Source organism: Cibotium barometz, chromosome 32 (assembly GCF_041138505.1).
Source record: "Cibotium barometz isolate CiBa-2024 chromosome 32, ASM4113850v1, whole genome shotgun sequence".
NCBI classification, from domain to species: Eukaryota; Viridiplantae; Streptophyta; class Polypodiopsida; order Cyatheales; family Cibotiaceae; genus Cibotium; species Cibotium barometz.
The window spans coordinates 49,511,270-49,535,357 of record NC_141077.1 but is presented as its reverse complement, the minus strand read 5'-3'; the positions used below and the strand labels follow the sequence as shown (position 1 = coordinate 49,535,357).

The window sequence follows — 24,088 nt, the reverse complement described above, 5'->3', positions numbered from 1 at the left end:
TACGAGCATGGAACACTGGGTTCCGCGCAACTGCCAATGCGCTCTGACTGTCAGTGAAGATGGTGGTGGCAGATGGCTGCCCAACACCCAAATCAACCATAAGGCGTCTGAGCCACACACACTCAACCGTAGCTGTGAAAGCTGCCCTGTACTCAGCTTCACAACTAGAAGTGGCCACAGTAGGCTGCTTCTTGCTCAACCATGATATGCATGAGCTTCCAAGCATGAAGCAAAAACCACTCGTGGACACGCGTGTGTCATAACAACCAGCCCAGTCAGAATCTGAAAAAGCATGTAAATCTGGCGGCAATGATCCCCCCTTGGGATAAAACAACCCAAGATGCCGAGTACCACTCAAATAGCGAAAGATACGCTTCACTGCCTGCCAATGCTTAATGCCTGGGCTATGCATAAATCTGCTCACCTGTGAGACTGCAAACTGAATGTCTGGCCTCGTAATGCATACATAAATGAGGCAACCCACAGCTGTCTGATAGAGTGTGACATCAAAGTGATCTCCAGCATCATGAAGACTCAACTTCAAACCTGTCTCCATTGGAGTAGCAATAGGCTTGCAGTCTTCAAGGCCAAATCTCCGCAACAATGTTTCAATATACTTTGTCTGACACAAAGCAATACCTCCATCACACTGTTTAAATTGTATCCCCAAATAATGATGCAAATGCCCCAAATCTGACATCTCAAAAGAGGCATTCAAATCAGCCTTAAAATCAGCAATATGACTCTCATTTGGTCCTGTGAGCAGCATGTCATCGACATAGAGAGCAATGATTAGATGTACACCATCCACACGTTTAACATACAAAGTGCTTTCTGTTGGACTATTCTGAAACCCATGTGCAGTCAAATATGCATGTATTTTTTCATACCAAGCTCGTGGAGCTTGCTTTAAACCATATAAAGCCTTTTTTAACCTGCACACTTTGTTTTCCTGCCCTCTTTGAACAAAACCACGAGGCTGCGATACATACACCTCCTCATGCAAATCTCCATTTAAGAACGCAGTCTTTATGTCCAGCTGATGTACATTCCAACCATTATGAGCTGCTAATGCACAGATGCTACGAACAGTGGTCATACGACATGTGGGAGCAAAAGTCTCATCAAAATCAATGCCCTTCTCTTGAGCATAACCTTTTGCAACAAGCCTAGCCTTATGGCGATCCACTGTGCCATCAGGCTTACGCTTCAATTTGTATACCCACTTAGTGCCAATGGCTTTCTTGCCAGGGGGCAAGTCACATAAAGACCATGTACTATTCTTCATAATAGCATCGTATTCTGCTTGCATAGCAGCCATCCAATTTTCTGAACTTTGTGCCTCATCAAATGAAACAGGCTCACTTTCATCGCACATACTAGAAACAGCCAATGCATAACAATCTGACGCATAAGAGGCACCATGAGAGCCAGAACGAGTGCGACTAGACAAAGGGGCATCCAACTTGCTGTCACGCAAAGTCTGCACCAGCCATCTAGGCATATTCCTAGAGCCCTCAATCTCTTGTCTCTCATCCTCAAGTGCATCATGCACATCTGCATCAGATATAGGCTGATCTGTGCCATCATTTAAAACCTGCATAGGCTGAAAGACTGCCTCATGAGGTATTGCACTTGACTGTGCACCACTGAAAAGAGGCAACAATGTATCATAGACATCACGTGAGCTGATATCTGTCTCCTTAGTACATGAAACCAAGGGCTGAACTGCATCTTCCACAAATACAACATCACGGCTAACCAAAATGCGCTTTGTCTGTGGATGATACAAACGATAGCCTTTGCTCTCAGCACTATATCCAACAAAAATACATTTGACAGCTTTGTCATCCAATTTTCTGCGATGTTGCACAGGCACTAATGCATATGCCAGGGAACCAAAAACACGTAAATGGCCAACAGATGGCTTGCGGCTATGCCAAGCCTCATATGGAGTGACAACCTGTAATGCTTTGGTGGGACACCTGTTTAGTACATAAGTGGCACACATAACAGCCTCAAGCCAAAAACCATGTGGTAGACTTTGACTCTTAACCATACATCTTGCCATTTCCATGAGAGACCTGTTTTTTCTCTCAGCCACACCATTTTGCTGTGGTGTATACGGCACTGTACATTGGTGTTTTATCCCACGCTCAGCCAGAAATGCAGTAAATTCTGAAGACATATACTCCCCCCCTCGATCTGAACGGAGGGTGCCCATCTTACTTTCTGACACATTTTCAGCCATAACCAAAAACTGTTTGAAGCACAAAAACACTTCGGACTTTGCCTTCAAAGGATATACCCATGCATGCCTGGTAAAATCATCAATGAAAGTCACGAAGTAAAGGTAGTTTCCAAATGATGGAGTTTGCATGGGACCACAAACATCACTATGAACAAGCTGCAATCTGCGTTCAGCTCTCACTGATCCATCTTTGGGAAAGGAAGCACGCTGCATTTTACCCAATATGCAGCCCTCACAAACATGCTTGACAGGTGCCTCAAGCTTAGGCAAAGAAGACACCATTTCAGATTTCTGCAGGCACAGCAAACTTGCAAAATTCAGATGACCAAAACGTGCATGCCACAGTTTTGCATTTGAAATAGCCTGCGTATCCATAATAGCACATGCTGAATCCTCTACACATTTGCCATCCATATTGAGCTTATACAGCCCTCGACATAGTGAACCAGATGCTACAATGATGTCACCACAAGAGAGATCATGAACAGTACATCTGTCATCCACAAATTTTACAACCAAACCTGTTTTGGCAAATGCGGAGACTGACAGCAGATTCTTTTTGATCCCTGGCACATACAATGCATCAAAAAGTGTAAAGGTGTTGCCATTTGCAACATTCAGCACAATCTGTCCAACTCCTTCAACGGGATAAGAGGAGTTATTGGCACAAGTGACAGTATTCCCTGTGGGAGCAGACTCAAGGAAAGTGAATAAACTGCGCTGCGAGGTGATATGCTTAGTGGCACCACTGTCAAAGTACCATACATCTGAATCTACTGCAGACATACATGTGTCATGCAAAGATGGGTCATAACTGCACTGCGCATTGAATGCCCATTCTGTATCTAGCACAACATTAGCAGATTCATTGTTAGCAGGAGAGGCATCTGCAACAGCCATACCAGCCTCTTTCTTCTTAGCCTCTTTCGCAGCCAGCTTAGGACACGCTTTGATGACATGATCATTTCCCTTACAGTACTTGCAAAATGTCTTCTGTTTGTCACCCTTCTTCTCATCTTTGTCTTCCTTCTTTGGTTGCGCAGCATTTGCAGATTTCTGCTTACTAGAAGAAAAGCCAGCTTTACCTTTCCCGCTTCTCTGACTAACAACGAAAGCTTGATCTGCGACACGCATAATATTCCTATTTTGCCTTGACTGGTCTTCTTGCAGCAAAACAGAAACTAACTCCTCAAATGATAAGGCATTGGGATTGCCTTTCATCATCAAGCGAAGAGTGGAAGCAAAACCTTGATAAGAATCTGGTAGACCATTCAAAACAGTCTGCACAAGTGAACTGTCTGACAGGATTTCATCTGCAGAAATGAGCTGCTCTTTGAAATCCTTGATCTTTGTCAAAAAGCTATCCATAGAATCACCTTCGTTCATATGCTCACTCTCCAACTGTTTTCGGAGATAAGCAACACGAGCCTCATTTCTTGCCTGATACAATGTGGCAAGTACATCCCAAGCATCCTTAGAAGTCCTGCAGGAGCGAATATGTGGGATAATGGTACGTTTGACAGACAGCGCAATCAAGGCATGAGCCTGCGCATCTCTACCATCCCAACGAATCTGCTCTGCTGAAAGTGGTGGTTCTCGAACAGCTGCTACAGCACTTGTGCCTGCACCATCATCAATAGTACCTGTTTCTGATGTATTTGCAGCATTCCCAGCCACAATAGGACGTGCATCAATACCCTGCACAATGTTCCATAACCCCTTTGCTACCAATACATGTCGCATCATATATGCCCACAATGGATAGTTGGTGCCATCCAACTTATCCTCAGCAGCCAACATGCGGAATACATCATTGTTGTCAGCCATGGCCAATGACTGTACTACTAGATGTAAATGCTGTCTGTAAGAGGTAAACCTGTATAAAATCGACCTGTGCTATGTAGCACAGCCCAAAACAGACGAATGGGCACCTGTCCTGCAGATTTTAATCTTGACAGAAAATCTGCACAGTAGGACGATTTTGCCTGCGCAGTACTTGGAATGCAAAAACGGAGGGCGAAATGACTTCAGATCAAAATTCTGAAACGAACTAGCCCTACGGGCTCCCCCACGGCATATACTAACCTGCAGACGCTCGTGAAACCTCGTCGCAATCGGAGGAGATGAAGCGGCAGGTGCCGGTGATGCTGCCCGGGAGGAGGAAGCCTGCTCTGATACCAATTGTTGGAATTAGGGTTGCAGGAATGCACACACAACTTCAAGAAGATGAGGAAGCTTGAGCACAACACAGTAGTGTATTATGAGTGCCAAAAATGAAAGTTAACAAGCCCTAGAAGATTATGGGCGTATATACAATGCACGGGGGAAAAAACCTCCTAGTGAGGGAAAAAGTGCCCCGGCGGTCCTAAGTGTGTTCACACACATCACTACTATAATATGGTAACAATATAAGAATTCTCTTGTATTCTATAAATAGATATTAGGATGTGATAAGATGCATATGAGATATGATAGGATGAGTTAAGAGTTATATGAGATGTGATAAGAATGAGTCTGGGATGAGTTAGGATATGGATGTATGGATGTGAATGTGGATGTGGATGTGGATGTATGCATGTTGATGTGGATGTATGAATGTGAATGTGGATGTGGATGTGGATGTATGGATGTAGATACGGATGTGGATGTATGTATGTGGATGTGGATGTATGAATGAGGATGTGAAAGTGGATGTATGCATGTAGATGTGGATGTATGGATGTGAATGTGGATATGGATGTGGATGTATGGATGTAGATATGGATGTGGATGTATGTATGTGGATGTGGATGTATGAATGAGGATGTGAAAATGGATGTATGCATGTAGATGTGGATGTATGGATGTGAATATGGATGTGGATGTGGATGTATGGATGTAGATACGGATGTGGATGTATGTATGTGGATGTGGATGTATGAATAAGGATGTAAAAATGGATGTATGCATGTAGATGTGGATGTATGGATGTGAATGTGGATGTGGATGTGGATGTATGGATGTAGATACGGATGTGGATGTATGTATGTGGATGTGGATGTATGAATGAGGATGTGAAAATGGATGTATCCATATAGATGTGGATGTATGGATATGAATGTGGATGTGGATGTATGGATGTGTATGTATGAATGTGGATATGGGATTGGATGTATGATGTGGATGTACGAACATGGATGTGTATGTAGGATAATGAATGTGAATGTGTATGTGAAATAATGTGTTGTCGATATGAGTGAATGGATGAGAATGAGTACACATATGAATGGAATGTGGAATAAGTAATGTGGACTGAGGAGGGATAATATGGAAAGACGAGAGTTCGATATAGAAACTGTATTTTGTGACCTCTTTGTAAATTACTGTTTTATGTCAAGAATGCTGGGGAAGCATTTTGACCGTCTTATGGATTAAGGTCATAGAGACCTAACTGTTAAAGTTGCAACTGTTGACGGAGAGTCAATGGAGGACGTCTCGCGTAGCAAGGTCGACCGAGGTCTTGACCAGCCTCGGTTCGATTTAAATGGTGAGCTTCTGGTACGGTGGATGAGGGACCAAGGAAGCAGCCTATGAGTGAAGCGCTAGGTCACCTTTGCTGCGAAGGATCCTAGAGGGTGCTGACCATACGGTGCTCGGGCTCTGGGTCGCGGAAGATACCCACACGTGCATCGTGGAAGATATTGGAACAAGGAGTAAGAGTTGTTTTCTGAATCCGGGCATGGATCTGGTTGATTGACCTTGCTGGTCTGGAGAGACGGAATAACTCTCTCACTTGTAGCAAGAGTAGTACGATCCACACGTAGCTCAATCCAATGGGATTTGCATCCCTTTCGGAGCTAGGGATTCAACCCGTACCGGTGCACAAAAGCTTATCCAATTAATGGAGAGAATGCTAAGAAAACTACTACTATTGACATAGATTCAACACACACTCAAGCTCAATCTTGCCATACTCATTCACTCATCATCCCACTCCTTCATACATCCAAACAAGAAGAAAGCTAAGCTATTGCATACACAAGCTCAAAGCATCCTTCATTCTCAAAATCTTACTCCCTAGCATGCACACAAACCTTGAAGCTAACAACAAAGAAACATGCATACTAGAGAATAGACAAGAGAAGAGAGACAAACATCACTCATTGCATTGAATTAACAAAAGAATAGAACTTACAACAATGTTGATGGGAGTGAGAAGAGCTTGCACCTCTATGGAAGAAGAGGGAGAGCTAGTCTCAAGAGAGCTCAAACATGAGTTTGCCCAATGTGTCCATGCTCTCAAATGAGCCACCTTTTATACAAAAATTCTAGAACTCTCAAAAGTTCCCATGTGGGATTATTGTGAAGCCCTCTCCCACATACATCTACAAAGTGGAACTCTTTACAAGAGCCCTAAGTATCTTTTTTTGTTGCATCCTCGGCATCCTTGTATTGATCTTCATTTGCATGCAACATGGTCCTCAACGGATGAGTCCATGGTTCTCTTATATGGATCTGTTGATTGTTCTTGCCGATCTTCAACAAGGATTGCATCTTGATTTTTATATGTGAAAATATTGCCGGGTACTATGAGCTAGGAACTATTGAAAAGGCCCCTGAGTGAACAAGTGGTGAGCGGGGATGGTCAAAAAGCGAGCCAAGAGCAGCGAGCACAAAGCAATGAGTAGAGCTCATGTTCTTGTGAAAGTGAGCAGGTAGGGGCATGGTATGATGTTAAGCGAGCATGAAATGTTAAAGAGAAGAGTGGAACCACAGTGCAATTCTGTAGCAATCAAACAAAGAAGACATGAAATGTTCTAAAATGACCATTGCAATAAATTTTTTTTCGAACCAATGGTGCAGATACAAAAAATCACTATTAAACCCATATTGCTTGGCTCGCTAAAAAGATGTTGAATCTATAGTATTCACAATGTTGGAGAGCCATTAGCAAACAAAAGACAATAGACAGGAAAATTTATAAAATAACCAAAACATTTCCAAAACAATATCTAATAAACTCGGACTACGGTTCAGCTGGTATGACATGACCCCCATACATATTTCAACTAAAGTGGGTTGCAGGTTCCTAAAGCTGTTGAGGATGACTTCTAATAGACTTAGTTAGCATGTCTTTTACAATTCTCTCAGAAATACAAACTTGATGAATATGCATATTGTTGTTCACATCCTGTCCAAGAATCATTAAGAACACAAAGTATATGTGCTTGCATGCAAGATATGGTCTTTTCTTGGCCACTCTATCTCTGAACTCCACACATGAACACATTGGATTCTTCTGAATAGTGACCTCTATCAGAGGTGTGTCTTGGCTCCCATTGGTCAATGGATTAATACTAAATGTTTCCTTTACCCCTTCTATATGTATATGGCTGCCTACAACTTCTGCATGCATATCTAAGGCCGCAGTGATTTGACCAAATGCAGCCTTTGAAATTCCTCGTCGATATGGAAATTGTTTCACCTCCTTGTTTGTCTCGCTAGTGCCTTTTGCAAGCTCCTTTTCTAGAAAAAACTCAAGAGGAATACCAATGTCATATCCTGCTCTAATAAGCTTGCAGGCTTCTTTCACTTGTAACTTGGTACCTTTAGCAATGGGCCAAACACAAGGGACATTCTCTGGTGGATGTAATATTGTCTTTGTAATTTTCCAAGTGTGCCTAACATCTGTATTACAAAAATAGCAATACTTCTCCTTTTTCCAGGAGGATAGTTGACAATCACTCCAAAAACAAGGACTGACATCACCCCCTCGCAACCTTGAGCTACACTTTTTCCCCGATGCCCAGTGGTTGCACTCAACTCGATTCACTGTTGGTATCCTCCGCAAGGCCCACTTTGTATCATGCACATCACTTTCAAGGCTCTCTAAAACTTTGCGTTGCTCATCGACCTCTATTGCAGGCTCTAACCTCTCTCTTGTCACATAGTTAAACTCAGGCCTATGGCTAGAGTTGCCAAAGTTTTCTTCTGTCGAGTCGTGTAGTGGCCTTTTGGCTCGAATAGTTTTATTCTCACCCTTGAATTTTACCCTATTTGAAAACATAGGGGTCCCCGCCACTGCATCATCCACTGCTCGTGAGGTAGCTATTGGGGATGGACTTGCTTTCTGTCGAGAAAGAGCTCTCTCAACCAAAAGCTCCAATGTAGGCCCACAACCTGTGTATTTTCCTTCCAAGAAAGCCAGTTGTCTGGCACATTGGAAGTAAGCATTGATTAGATCTGTCACACAAGCATCATAAAGACTAATCTTTTGCCTATACCCCTCCCCTGCCAACCAACTTGCATGCTTGGTCTCTGACATATTTGTCCTTGGGACAAGAGCATTGACAATAGGCTCTCCATCCTACAAGAGTGGTAGAAATTGATTAAAAACAATGCAGGAGGCACACAATAATACAATGAATAATCTCTTACAAACATTACCTTTAAAATGAAATGACCCCATCGACTAACCCTATAGTGCCACCAACTTAACCAGCTAAGAAGCTTAGGGATGTTTCTATCAGCTGCCTTCCCAGTTGCCCACCATGCTCGTATCCTGCGAAATTGCTGAAGGGCACTTTCTTTGTTTGGGGCAGTCCTCCACTTCTCACACATCTCCCTGTGCTTTTCTTGATGTGGGCTATAGATGTACCTCTGTGTGTGGACACGAAGGTTGTCTTCCCAATGCCATAAACACGACCTTTCCCTTTCAATCATCTCCTTTCCGTCGTTGAAGACACGTCTCACTGCATTCCAGTTAGCGCCAGCCTCATCCGCCATCAACCCAAAAAAATTTGCTACCTTCCCTGTGTGCTCCACCATTACCAAATTCATATTTTCCCAAAACATGACTTGAGCATCCTCATCCTCTTCTCTAAATTCACAAGTTGCTATTGTCAATAGCTCACCAATCCTGCATGCCACAAATGGAAACAGAGTTATATTAAAGACACAAATTAAGCAATGCTCTCTACCGCTTGTAGCTTACATGTGGTCATAAACATGTGCTCCCATTGTATGCCATCCACCAGTATCCACTCGATGCACATGATCAAAGCAGACCCATGCTTGATTAAGATCCCCATTACCATCCTTGTCCATTCGCCGAACAATGTCAATCCCAGAACCAGGTCCAGTAGTAGACATCTTAAAGATAAAGCAACGCTCAGTAGTAGTGGTGGCTTGCAATGGAAATTGAGAACCATGGAGGAACTCAAAATGGCATGTTCTTTTTAGATTAAGAATGGCTTCATATCCTTCACCCAGAGGCCGTGTTGTTTTTCGTGTTTGCATTACCATCTGCTTCACCCTGCATTCATAAAGCATACTTAGTGTATTAAAGATGATAATTGCATACTATTCTTTGCTAAATTGCACTTCCTACGTACTTTTTGACATTTATCAAACTTTGCAACTCTTGCGACATCTCCTGTAGCTCCCTCTCTGTCATGAATTCTCCCTGTGCCTTGTCATCATCAGTGAATGCTCTTAGAACCACCTCCCTTGCCACAATCATTTGTACCTTTCTGGGCCCAGCGTTGTGGTCGATGCCCACTGCACGTGCTACAAAGGCCTTGATATTTCGTATCGATGCTCGGCACATTCCCTTGGAAACCATGTGTGTATGTTTGCCATAATGAATAAATAGTCTGCTGTGCATTGATTCTTTTGGCATAAAATAATAGACACAAGCAGGACATTCTTTAAGACACATTGGCACATGCTTGCAGAAAAAACACTCAAGGTTCCCGAAGCTCCCAATTGCTAAATTCCCATATTTTGGAGATTTTATCAGCTGCCCATTCCAATGGAGTTTGTTTGGTTGATTCATACGTGTCCTAAAGGAGCAGTGCTCATTCATGCACTGGAAGGTTCCCCCGCAGAAGCTCTTCCTAAGAACAAAAGTTTTATTGGCCCTAGTTTGCGTTTGTGGCTTTGTCCAAATGTTTCCCTCGTATTTTTGCTCCATCCCTTCCATACCTTTCCCACCTTCAAGCTCATATGTACTGAACTCTGGGTACACCTTGGGAAGCTCTTTTACCTTGCCTTTGTAATCACAATCATGGATTAAAGTGTGCAAGACATCAGTAGGAGGTAACATGCGGATTATTTGAAAGCAAGAGACCGCAGTATCAAACTGAACATCTTCCTCTTCCAAATGTTGAAAGCACTTTTCCACAGGAGAGACCTCTATCTCCTCTTGCAATGACCCATGTGCTTGGACATTGATTTCTTCTATCTCTTCAGTGTCCAAGTCACTGCAAAGCACAATGCTCTCTAATTCAATGCACAATGCAAAACAAAAAATGTCAAAGTCAAAGTTAATGCCACTTACATTGGAGTACTCTTTCGAGAACCGGGAGGAAATATAGTTGAGGGGCCTTGTTCTGGGGTCTCAAAATAATTCTCTGATTTGGCAATATATACAGAGGACAATGAATGCTCCAGGATAAAATATGCCTCGTCTCCAATCCCTGCATACAAGTGTAAAGGACAAATGGGCTCATACTCTCCTCCAATTTCAAGTAAGGCCTCCACATTTATCCCACCAATAGTTCCAAGCTTCCCCCGGATCATGTTGATTGACACAAGACATTTGCCATTCGAGAAGGGGACTCGGATGCATGCACCCATTGTAGAATGGAGGAAAACACGAGCCTCCCTGCATAATGCAATCACAACAACAATTAAGGAATTTACATTGAATATTAGCCAAAAATCTTTTAATACTAGATGTTCTTGCTCTAATCAATAGCATATACTAGCCATAATACAATTTTACCAGGCTCATTTTAAGACTATGGGTAGAAGCAAATAAAAATATTTATTGCAAAAACAGTCATAATGAAGGGTATCAAAAAGAGTACATGTATATATGTATATATGTTTGTGTGTGTGTGTGTATGTATACACACACACACGCATACACACACACACACACATATTTGCTTTGTGTTAGTTCTTGCGCTTTTTCATAATCTCCTGTTAGATTTCAAAAACTCTACCAGTTGGATGCCGTAGCATAACTGTGCTATAGATTTAAAAAAATCGAAAAAATATTGACCAAACCCTTAAATTTTAGTGTTGAAATTCATTAGTGTTAGGATAAAAAAATTTGTCCAGTGCCTAACTTAGGGTTTTTAGTAGTCGGCTACTTCTTATGAAGCAATTACTTAAGGCTTTTAGTCGTCCTCTGCACAGAAGCATCTTCCCTCGAACACACACGCAGAGAAGCGATCATGAAGCATCATACGTCTCCCCAGCAAAGAAACGCTGATCTCATGCGCAGGGCCCTCTCCCCACTCCAATCTTTCTCCCCAACAAAGAGACACAGAAAGGTATCATCATCCATGAATTTGTGCTATTTTGCCTGAATGAATTTGTGCGCTCAGCGCACAAAATAATAGGATGTTTTGCTGCCGCCACACTCCACACACAGTAGTATGAGATGTGCGGCGTTACTTCTTGCTATTTTTCTTGAATGAATTTGTGCGCTCAGCGCACAAAATAATAGGATGTTTTGCTGCCGCCACACTCCACACACAGTATGAGATGTGCGGCGTTACTTCATGCTATTTTTCTTGAATTAATTTGTGCGCTCAGCGCACAAAATAATAGGATGTTTTGCTGCTGAGCATTGAAAAAATCATCACGATTTTGAGTTCGTTTCAAGCTTCGGGGGCGCCGGCCGGCCCCCCTTGGATCCCCCCGGCGGCAGAAATTTGGAGAGAGTAGTGTAAGAACATGCTATCTATATGGTGCTGTCTCAAACACATTGCATAGACTGTCTCTCTTACTACTGTCTATATTATGCAGACTTTGAGTATACAAGAAGCTCAAAAAACTCACATTTGATGTCTTCTTGGTTGAGAAACGGCTCACACAGTCGAGAGAGGAGACCAGCAAACATGTGCATCTAAAGAACAATAGCACAAAAAGAAAAAAGTTTGTCCTTAAAAAAGTGTTGGATTGCGAAATATCACTTCTAAAGTTTATTAGTACTCAATATTGCCGATCGAGTCAGGTTGCCAGGTGAGAGCCGATTCACCTCTTTTGTTGTTCTATGCAGAAGAAAGTACTTCAAAAGGGCTTTCAAAGTGCACGAAGGAGGCATAAAATTTAGCCATGATATTGACCATCAACCAAGCCTACAAAGTGCTGCACGGCGAGTCGTTTATAGGTTTTCCTACAACATAACCCAGATATTCCTTGTTAAAAAACATGCATGCTTCTTTCTGTGTGTTGTTTTATCATTTCGGCTTCGGCTTGCAGATGGTTGCTTTCTGAAATTGAGGAGCACCAATTGGATATTTTACCCCCTCTCGCTAGTGTGTGGCTTTGTGTTGACAATCAATCTTATATGTATGCCGATTTGAAGCTTGGAAGAGTAAGTGATTGAATTTGTCATTTTGAATCCATGATTGAGAAACATGTTCATATTGAGGGTGAGTTGTGTTTACCCATGTTTGTCATTGAACAGGCCATGTCAAGCATAGAGTCTCGTTTCTGCCCGTGGTGGTTGGACCTTGAAAGAAACCATGTGCCTGAGGAGGAGCTTGATCTGTATCGCCAACATAAGTCTATATTGGAGCTTCGTAGCCAGCAAATTGATCATAATGAGGCCACATCCACATCACATGCAACATCGATTGCATCGGCTTCTTTTCGTAAGTCATTGCCAGTGAATTTAGGGAGGGAAATAGTGAATCGTGCATTGGAGGTGAATCGAGCAATGGAAGCAAATAAGGAGCAGAGTCAACAACAGACATCCAATAGTAGTGCAGGTGGGATACAACCAACTGACATCATAACCAAGACATTGCAAGCTCCAGGTATGTGAGCTTCCTACCTCATCTCTATCGTGATCCGATTGTTTTGACTTAAGACTATGTGTGTTAAATGTCAAAAACCTGTCTATAGGAACCATTTATGCCTTCAATGTCAGTATTGAGGACCTTGCAGCTACTTTTGTGAACATGGAGGATGCATCCTCATTGGGAAAGCAAGTGCTTGATGCCATGAATGTTATTTGCACAGTAGGGAATGTCAAGAGTAGAGGGTCCGATTACTGTGTGGAGTTGATATTTGCAGACTTCCCCTCAAATATCATCATTGGAGGTTGTGTTGCAAACAAGGTTCCATATTGGAATAAGATTGGGGATGGCATGTATGACTCTACTTTTAAAGTTGTTGATTCTTGTCTCTCGGATCGAGGCTTCTTTACATGCCTTTACACTATGGAAGAAGGAGTGACCATTGAGCAGGTTGCACAGAGCGTTGGGTTTGGCATTTATCATAGACAGGTTGTGAGGTGTACTCCACCTATTGGGAAGAAGATGGGGCAAATGATTACTACCCAGGTATTGGTGTTGTTCTCTTTGGGGCTGTCATTTGTGCAAATCTTCTTTGTCCCATTTAAGGTGAAAATGCATGAACAACCAATGTGTCTTTGCTTGTAGGTCACTTGTCTAATATTGGCTGTTTTTGTTCGCTCAACATCTCCTGCTACAAGCTTTGTGATGCATGGGGATCAACTAAGGGATTTGGCACTAGGTGATGATCTTGATGTAGGGCAAGATCTTATCTTTGACATGTATGTATATGCATTCAAATCAAGATAGAATTTAAAATGATTTTCGGTGATCTTTATGGCATATGGTTAATGGTTTGTGTGCGTTTTCAAGAGTGCCATCGGAGGATCTGGTGAAGAGAAAGGGTAGACCATGGCGGGGCGGTTGTCAGAGAGGTGAGCGGCTTAGCAAATACATCGTCTCCGTCTTCAGTCGTCCTGGGGACACGATTTTGGATTTGTTTGCTGGCACTGGAACTCTTCGGCTAGTGGCAGCATTTATGGATCGTAATGTCATAATGTTAGACAAGGATGAGCGGATCTATGATCACCTGTTAGAACCATACTCAGCAAAGGTATGCATGTTGAAAAGATAAATATGTTAGTAGAGAATAATTTTGTATTGATAAAGCTTATTTTCTTTTCTTTGTGTCTCTTGCAGTTATGAGGATCACATGTCTACATCAAAATGCCATTAGAGATAGTCTTTTTTTTAATTGAGACAATCATTTTTTTGGGACTATGGAAGTAATGTTTTGATGGATGTTATGCTTCTGAATGTTTTTTACAATAGCATGTAGCTGATTGTTGGACAATTTTTATTTGGATTATAAATTTTTTAAATCCTATGGTTATGGTTTCTAAAGAGTATTATATTGTTGTGTCAGTGAAATTGGTGTGCATCTTAATGGCTTGATTTATATGCTCTCTGGTCGCTGTGGTTTCCATGTGGTTGCAACAATAGTTTGTTTCTATTAGTAGCTCAATGACCAATTCAATGTCTTTTTAGCGAGCCAAGTAGTATGAGTTTTGTAGTGATTTTTTATATCCGCACCATTCATTTGAAAATGCTTTATTGGCAATAGTCATTTTTAAACTTTTTTAGTCTTCTTTGTTCTATTCATTATAGAGTTGCACTATGGTTTCACTCTTCTCTTTAACATTACATGCTCGCTTAACATCATACCATGCCCCTACTTGCTCACTTTCACAAGGACTTTATTTCTACTCACTGCTCTGTGCTCACTGCTCTTGGCTCGCTAAATAGACGCACCCGTGGTGAGCATTCTAGTTGCCAATGATGCCATACGTACACCGATGAATGAATGATTAGAAATATGGATTCAACCAGAGATTTTGAGGATTGTCATCAGTGACATAATGGTTTCATTAAAGGATTGTTTTAAAGTTAGCTGATGCTGAGAAAAAGGCAATTTCATATTGGGTGTGTAAGTGGTGTGACTAGTTTTATGTTTGCATGAACTTCCGGCTAGGGGGCCTAGGAACTCTTTTCCCTGGTACCCGAGACAAAACCTAATTCTAAATTGGATCCCATCACTACAGTGGTTGGGCGGTTGGCTAACCCATGGGACTGGATGGGGTTAGGCTGGACTGATGGATCCGTAAATCGAGACTCGATTTCTGTTATTACGATAGATGAAGTAAATCTCGGATAGTAATTGTTCTATGGATAGGAATCAACGGCTGTGCCTCTTGATGGGGGAAAAAAGCATTGATCCCAATGATCCAAGTGCAAGTTTCTTCCTTGATCTGACCGAGTATCTTTAAAGGTGCAGTCGGATCAGCTTGATCATTAATGGTCTTGACTACGTTAGAGTAAAAAGTTATCCTGGTGGAATCGCCCGTGCTTTCCGGGTAAAGGAAGTTTTTCCCTCGGGGTTTTTCCGGGTTCGGTTTTGGAAAAACCGACGGATTAGTCTCTTGTCCAAATATCCGTGGGCGAGGCCTCGAGTGTGGGACCCTGCCCCGCGTAAGAAGTGCTACTTCCGTGCTAGCACCCCGAATCCATTGCGTGGTAGGGCCAGGAATCTCACAGTTGGTATCAGAGCAAATTGGCTAATAAAGATCAACTGAGAAGCCAAATATGTCAAAAAAATTTCAAGAAGCACAAAAAGGTTGTAATTGTGTGATATAATTCATACAATTTGATATTCAATCTGAAAATTCATAAATTAGTAATTGGGTCTTCAGATGGAAGTACCGCAATAGTATGGAACCCTGACTTGCTTAAGGCCTAGACATGATGGCATTTACCTTATAGTTCCAAGTATCATGACTACCCGTATATATCGAGGGTATAACTGTAGCTCTTTACCGGCAGTATATACGAGTAAATCTAAGACTTGAAATTATAAGCATTAATGCTATCCAGATGATGATTTCAAATGTGGTTGATATGATTTTGAATTCTGTTTGTTGGATTCTGATTAAAAAATGGTTTCTGAAATTTAGTTGAAATACACTCATGGATAGGTAAGTTGTCATTTATTGTGACAACATGAGTAGCATATGGTGGGCCAGTAACCCAATATAGAACAAAGCACATTGAAGTGCATTATCAATTTATGAGGAAGAAGGTTTGCGCAGGTGATGTAGATCTGGTATATGTCAGCATAGATGATTAGGTGGTTGGCATCTTCAAGAAGGCATTGGGCATAAAGAAGCTCCAAAGGTTTAGGAACTTACTTGGAGTGAAGTGTGTGGAGTTGAGCTTGAGAGGAAGTGTTGAGATATCGAGCTCAACTAGTGCGATGGATATTGATGACCCACCTGGGTTGTAGCTTCCACACTTATGCCACTTGCATAGTTGGTGGGATTATGGTTGATATGCTGCCAGTGGGGATGATGATAGACTGTCACAACCACTTTGGAGTACTAGAGTTATGACATAGTTATAGCACTAGATCATATAGTCGGGTTCACATTATAAACCGACCATTGCATGTTATTGTAGGAGAGTACTTTTTCTTTATGTATGTACTCTTATCTTTTCGTTATATGGTTGTAGAGAAGAGAAGAAGATAGAAGAAAATTCAGCCATCCATCTCTCTCTTGTGTCTTGCACTCTCTTATATGTGTGTTTTCTTGTAAGGAACTCAAACTCTCTCTCTCTCTCTCTCTCTCTCTCTCTCTCTCTCTCTCTCCCTTGCATTCTCTTTATGAGATGTTTGCGATGGTTCTCCATTTAGAATGCATGACAAGTGATCAACATGCACATGATGTGAGCCCATTTTTGCACGATCAATCATGAAATCAAAGTCTAGTAGGGTGATTCTTTCCATAGTGCAAGGCTTATTTACCAAGTAGAGAAGCGCCTGATGGTCTATAAAAAATACAATGTTTTTTGCCAAAAGATAATGGCGGTATTTCTTTACAACATAGACCATTGAGAATTATTTCCCTTTTTATGGTGGTGGTGCAAAAATGCAACCAAATTGCAAAAGCTAAGACATCTATGTGCACATGGAAGAGAATATCCCAGTTGGGAGATCTTAGGATTGATGTTCTTGTTCCCAAGGCTTTCGTGAGAGTGTCATAGGATTTTTGACACTCTTCTATCCACTCAAGGGTGACAAGTAGTCTATACAAGGGTCTTGCTATATCGATGCACAAGATTATAAATATTCTATAGTATCTGATATGTCCCATGAAATGTTGGACACCCTTAAAGTTAGTGGGTGGTGGAAGCTTAAGATTTAGCTTCACCTTACTATAGTAGAGATGCCATGTTTAGAAATAATGTGGCCTAATATTACTCTATGCCTCACCCAAAATTGGCATTTAAGTGGGTTAAGGTACATTTAGTATAATTTGAATCTTTGTAGCACCTTCCTCAGGCACCTGAGATGTGCTTTCCATTTGGAATTGATACAAAGGTTATCTCTATGAAAACCTCAAGGAACTCTCTAAGGTATTCCTTGTTTGTTATGCACATAAGCCTTTGGAAAGTTCTTGGGGTGTTGGATAGGCCAAATGGTATAACTTTGTATGCATAAGTGCCCTATTCTATGGTGAATGTAATCTTATTTATGTTAATCATTTGAGTCTATTTCTTATAGCCTGAGAACCCATCAAGAAAGCTATAGGCATAGCACATGCTCAATGAAGAATGGTAACGGGTAATGGTCCTTCATCGTGGCTGCATTAACCTTTTTGAGGCTAACATAAACTAATATCTTTCCATTTTTCTTAGGCACTATTGGGGATAGCCATTCCATGCGCTCTATCTTGTAAATGAATCCATCTTCGATGAGTTTGTTAATTTTACATTTGACCATTATAGAGTATTTGATTATATGCCCTATGCCTTTATGGAACCGTGATCCTTCTACAATGGGAGTGTTGTGTTTGACCCCACCTTTGGGGGTATGGCTTCATGTCACTATACTTCCAAGAAAAGCAGTCTTGAAATTTAGTGAGAGTAGGCAAATGAGCTCTTTTTCTTCTTTTGGACCTTTCCAATGTATCTAGGTTTGGGATTCTCGTTGTCATTAGGTCATGCTATGTTGGCCTTCTTAACCTCAGAGGTTCCATCATAAGATGTTTGAGGCTTCCCATTAGGATTATATGCTTTGAAATGCTCACACACCTATCTAAGGTCTTTAGCATAGGCACTCTCTCGCAGGATGTGATTAACTTCTTTTTTAGCCTATACTAAGGCTTTGCTTTTTTCCCTTCTTGTGGAGCAAGAGAGTTTTATAGAGACTCATTTGATCCTATAGGTTTATCTCTCTTTGTGGCCATTAACCTGACTGGTGCTTCATAAAGATTGAGCTCCTTTTGCCCTACTAATGGCAAGTCTACATGGGAGTAAATGGCTTTGGTGTGTCAAAGCCAATGGTCTTCATTTCCTCCCTGGAAAGATATAGGTCATCCCTTTTTGATCATTTTAGGCCCCAAGCTACCATCTCCCAGTCATGGTGGATATCGCCTTCAAATTTTGGTGCACATTACATATTGCTGCAAAGTGCTGCTCAATGGAAAGGATTTCCATACCATCAGTTGCATATCTTGTGCCTATTCTCATTGGGAGGATGTCCATCATTGCAAGAGTATGTATCCAATTCTCAGATTCTTTGGGCTCTAGAAGTGAGGAAAACTGGGAGCTCTCACATTTATCAACATTTTATGACAAGTTTGGCATATGTTTAGCTCAGTGGTGTTATTGGTGGTTATCGAGTCTTTGGCAAAAGGTCCACCGCTCATAGGATGAGTTTTCCATGTTTATAAGCTTATTTTGAGGGTTTCATTTTTTTCCAAATGTAAATGTGGTCTGTATTTCAATCGTGGACCATTTGAGTCTCTCTCATGAAGGGTATGCTAAGGATACAATCAAAGAAATTACGGTAATGAGTGGTTAAAACTTAGACCAAAAGTTTTAATTCATAGATTCTACAGTAGTCCCATGGGTTTTATAAACTATGGCCCTATTTAGCAAGAGCTTGCCTATCAAGTTGATAGTATTCAAGTGATGGTTGTTTTCCTAGCACTGCTTGGTAATGATGCTTACTCTAGCCCCTCCATCCAGGATGACAGTGACTTGGCTTTCCTTGTTTTTTAAAGGGAGGATGGCATTTGTGTCATCACTCTCAAAGTAGCCTAGCTTATTCATTGATACCTTTGGAAAGGCTTAGTGAACTGCCTCTTCCTTAGCGGGTTCTTCATTATTTGACTCATGTGAGGATTCTTGAATCAGTTCCTTCTCCATACTTGCCTTTTACTTTCCATCAATTCAATCCTTTAAGTCCTTCCATAGGCTTGGGCTTCCTTGAAGAAATATGCCAACATAAAAATATGTACTTAGAAGGAAAGGAAGGCAGTGAGTCTAGCTATGTCTCTAGGTGTTTGTCCATTATCATTTACATAGATTTCAAGGCTGGTAATGGTGTATGGAATGTGTATAGGCCCATTTAAGTGTGGTACTCTTTAGTCATTAACCGAAGACTGTGGATGCCATGGGCTTAAAGCTTTTATCCTCATCTTCCCTAATCCCTGTTTTGATTTTTCTTAGGTTGTGGAATGGATTGGTTCTTTCCCCGGTCTTCCCTTAAGCAAGGTAAAACTTGTCTCTGCATTGGCATCCTCACAAACTATGGGGACTATTAGAGGTTCAACATCTATTTTCCCTTACTAGTTCTTGGGCCACATCTAGCTTACTTTTTTTCTCAATAGGATTGGGATATTCTGGCAGCTTCTTGGATGGGTTGCTAGGGTCTATTCATGGGAATAGTTTTGCTAGGTCTAGTAGGCTGGGGATTCAATTCTTCCTCTGAAGAGGATGAAGAGTTATTGGAAACTTTATCTTCACCTGATCCCTCTTGAATTGTCACTTGGTCTTCTAGTGTTAGGAGTAACTTTAGCATTTTCCAAAACTTTGGCTAGTAGGCCTTGGGCCGGTTTTTGGTGCCCTCTGATTTTGGGAATCTAAAGCCTGTTTGGTGCTCCTATTTTGCATTCTAGTCATGACGTTGACAGGAAATGTTTGTAACAACATCTCATCCCTGACGCTTAGCAAATTAAGACTTGTACTTGGTTTGTGCTCTTGAGCTACACGTGGAAATGATGCTCTCAATGAGTAATCCTTGTAAATATGGGCAATACTACAACATATATAGAGTGTTACTAGTAGTTGTGGGCTAGTCAGTGTGGTTGTGCCAAAGCCTTCTTAATGGGACACTTTGCCACTCGGTGAGGTCCCTTTACAGTGATAGCACCGTTAGTGGCATAAAAGATCCTAAGGCATCAATTTTCCTCCCCTTATTTTATTGTATTGCAGCTATATATACAGGGTAGATACTATCACTGTCTTGAATGTTGTGAATTAGGATTTGACTTTGGGACTATGGGCCTCTAGTGGTGGTCTTAGATAGTTAGCACCCCTCCCATTCCCTCTTCCTCTCCTTGAGGTATTTGTTAGGATAATTGGTTCATGAGGATCACTTTGTGAATGGGTGGTTTTTTTGGCAATACTAGAAGTGGTAGGGGTAATTTTGGAACTCCCAAGAGGATGCCTCAATCTGAGACAATGATTTCTTTGTCTGCTTGTAGCTTTCACAACTACCCAAAGATGTTGCTCCAAAATCAAAGAGATGGAATCACCCTTACCTATGTATTGATTCCTCTTGCTTGCCTCTTGAGCTCTTTGCATAAACAAGCATTCTGATACCATGAGAAGGATGAGGGGGAGAGAGGATGAGCTTGAGCTCCTTGCAAGAAAACACACATACACAAATGAGTTGACAAGCGCACAAGCAAGATGATGGCCGAATTTTCTTTTATTCTCTTCTCTACGACCATAACATAAAAAGATACAAGTATATACTATATGGAAGATCTCTTCTACTATAACTTACAAAGGTCGGTCTATAGTGTAAACCTGACTACATGAGCTAGCACTATAACTATGCCATAACAAGTGTAGAAGCTATCACCCAGGTAGGCCATCAATATCCATGTGGGAAACACTAGTAGTTGAGCTTGATATCTTAACACTTGTTATAGTAATCTTTAATCTCCCATGCAAAATCCTGCCTTGTAGTACAAGCTTTGTATACGTAAGAGGTGTGGGCACCTTGTTGATTTTACCACTTTCCATGGTGCACATGTGCATGGTAAAAGAGTAGAGTTTGAAATAAGATTTCGAATAAGATCCTCCCAAGACAAGACTTGTGTAAGCATAAGTAGTGGTGATGATGGTAACTTTATCAAACTCTCTAGCGTACACCCATAACACACACACTATGCAATACAACACCTGCAATATTTACCTTTTAAGGACACCAAAACTATTGAAAAAAACTGTGAATAAGTGCGAGACATGTAAAAGGCAATGACAATGTCCCACTTATAGAGTAATGATGCCTCTTACTGCAAAAATGTAAAAGTGCATCATTGTTATCAATAAAGAGTTCCACACTATGATGAATGCTCATCAAAGTGGACTAATTTTCTTCTCATGATGCCATGCTTATTTATGACTGTGTTATATCTCATTGTCCCCATTTGAAGCAAATTCATTTAGAAGTAGCTTGTCTCTCTTCAAAGTTATAAACATAAAAAACTTAAATATTGTTAACGAATGTTACCATACCTTATCTTTTGGTTAGATAAGATGACCATTATGATGTTTTAGCTCATTTAAGAGAAATAAGAGAAGGGGTGGGATTTTTATCTAGTAGTTTTGATTTCCTCCCTCTTTTATACCTAGTGCAACTCCTCTTCCTAGGCTGTCATCACTTTAGATTCCATCATTTGAGTAGCAAGAAAAAAAGATTAACACAAGGAATGTAGCTTTGATACCAAAATTAGTGGCTTTCTGGTTTCATCTTGCATAGATAAAGAGATAGGATTGGTGGAGGTGGTAGAAGAAATATCTTGTGTGTGTGTGTGTGTGTGAGAGAGAGAGAGAGAGAGAGAGAGAGAGAGAGAGAGAGAGAGAGAGAGAGAGAGAGAGAGAGAGAGAGAGAGAGAGATTATGGTTACATAAAGGATAAAGAAAAAACGATATATTATTGCATTAGGAAAAATGTTACATATATAGTTTTGGCCGCTAAGCCTTCATCTAGTATTATTGCAAAGTTATCTAGCTCCCTTTCCCCTTAAGTATTACCTTTCAAGTCCTAACCTTAGATATTCCAATAATGCAATAGCCTTTCCTTAAATATTTCAATAATGCATTATTCCTTACATTACATTATGCATAACCTTAGATATTCAAATAATGGATTAGCCCATGCATTACATTATACATAACCTTAGATATTCCAATAATGCATTACCTCTTAATGCATTACATTATGCACAAGAGATCTTATATATATTACACATAAGAGAGCTAATATATTATGCATATATAAGAGAGGTAATATTATGCAAATAAGAGAGCTAATGTGTTCAATTCAAGATCTTACCTTAGCCTTGCCAAAGCATGTGTTGTTGGGTCTTGCCTTACAGCCACCACAAACTACAACTCCCCTATGTGAGCTCACTAGCTTATCTGTCGCATCCTCACTCTGTTGTCACTTCCAAATGCTCCCTTGCCTAAGGATTGAAGGGAGAGCTCTATGACTAGATGGAGTCAAAAAGAGGTAGATCTTTGTGATGGTTCTCCTTCACAAAAGGTAGGGGACGAAGAAGCTAATGGAAGAGAAAACCTATAATCAAACCTATCTAGCATGGATACAAGTAAGTAAGAAGAGGGAAGAGAAAGTCTCACAAGTAAATTACTATAATGGAATTATTAAGTATTGCTTATTATCAAAAATTACTTTTATATAATGTTAGATATTTATGGTAGTACTACAATGAGGCCTTGTACTGATGCCATGGGCACTTTTGTCCTCTCGGGTTTTTTCCCCTGACCATCCAAGTGAATAAAAAACTTGGGGTTAGCTACTATATAAGCAACCACATTCATTGTTTAGGGTTGTTGCTCATTTGTGTTTTCTCCTTTGTACTTATAAAGAGCTTCATATTTCTCCCCTTTAAGCGAGACGTTGTCTCTTACACTCTACAACCTTGTGTACATCTTATTGAGTATTGTGTGTGTAAGTTTAGATCCATTGTGAGCTAAATGGGTTTCTCTTCTTCACCGTTGATTTTTTTTGTTGGAGCTTTGGATTTCTTACAAGCTTCCATTGAATCTTCTCTTGCAGACTTTCACAATAGCAAAGGTGGCTTCTCTTGCATACTCACCACTTTACCATGAGTTGATACTTGGGAGATAAGTTTTTACAATCACCGACTAGGTCTTGTTTGATCACACCCAATTCTTGGAAAATCAAGGGACTTAATATGATTCAATCGTGTGATTCAAGACCTTAGTTATTCAACTTTTACAATTGCCTAATTCTTACATAAATCATGAGATTCAGTCATGCAATTTAGGACCAGTTCAAACAGTTATCCAACTTCTTCAATCACTCAATTCATCTTCATCAATCGACCGATTTATCTCTCTTGATCGTTCGATTCAATATTTCAATTGGCAATTCAATCTTTCGATCGACCATTCAACTTTTTCAATCGGTAATTAAATCTTTCGATCGGCCATTCAACTTTTTCAATTACAATGATTTACTTCTTGGATGGAGTAATTCAAATTCTTCAATCGCCCACTTCTGTTGCAATTTGATCGCTTGATTCTACTTTAATATAATTATCCAATCCACCATAACTTCAATCATCCATTTTTATTTTTTAATTTGATTTCTCTCAATTTTACTTTAATAATTGTCCAATCCATGACTTCAATCGTTTGATTCTAGCACGTAGGTTCGATCACTCAATTCTATTTCCACAATTGTCCGATTGAGAATATTAATTATTCAATTCAATTTTGCAGATTCGAATCATCCAATTGCAAAATTTCACTAGACTAACAGATCAGTCTCATCAGCATTTAGTGACTTCATTTCAAGCTATTTTCAATATCTCTATTTCTCAGATTTAACAATAGTAGGTATGGCCCCAACAAACTCGTC

The 24,088-nt window shown here is 40.7% G+C and overlaps 1 protein-coding gene across 1 annotated transcript in view; it reads left to right on the top strand.

Annotated features, from left to right (window-relative positions):
* Window positions 1-24,088, top strand: part of LOC147620299 (uncharacterized) — a 43,043-nt gene that overhangs the window by 7,796 nt on the left and 11,159 nt on the right. Inside the window, exons 2-4 of the mRNA XM_086772616.1 lie at window positions 12,509-12,623; window positions 12,717-13,068; window positions 13,157-13,371. Coding sequence (XP_086628742.1) covers window positions 12,509-12,623; window positions 12,717-13,068; window positions 13,157-13,371 — 682 coding nt within the window. The remainder of the gene's footprint in view (window positions 1-12,508; window positions 12,624-12,716; window positions 13,069-13,156; window positions 13,372-24,088) is intronic.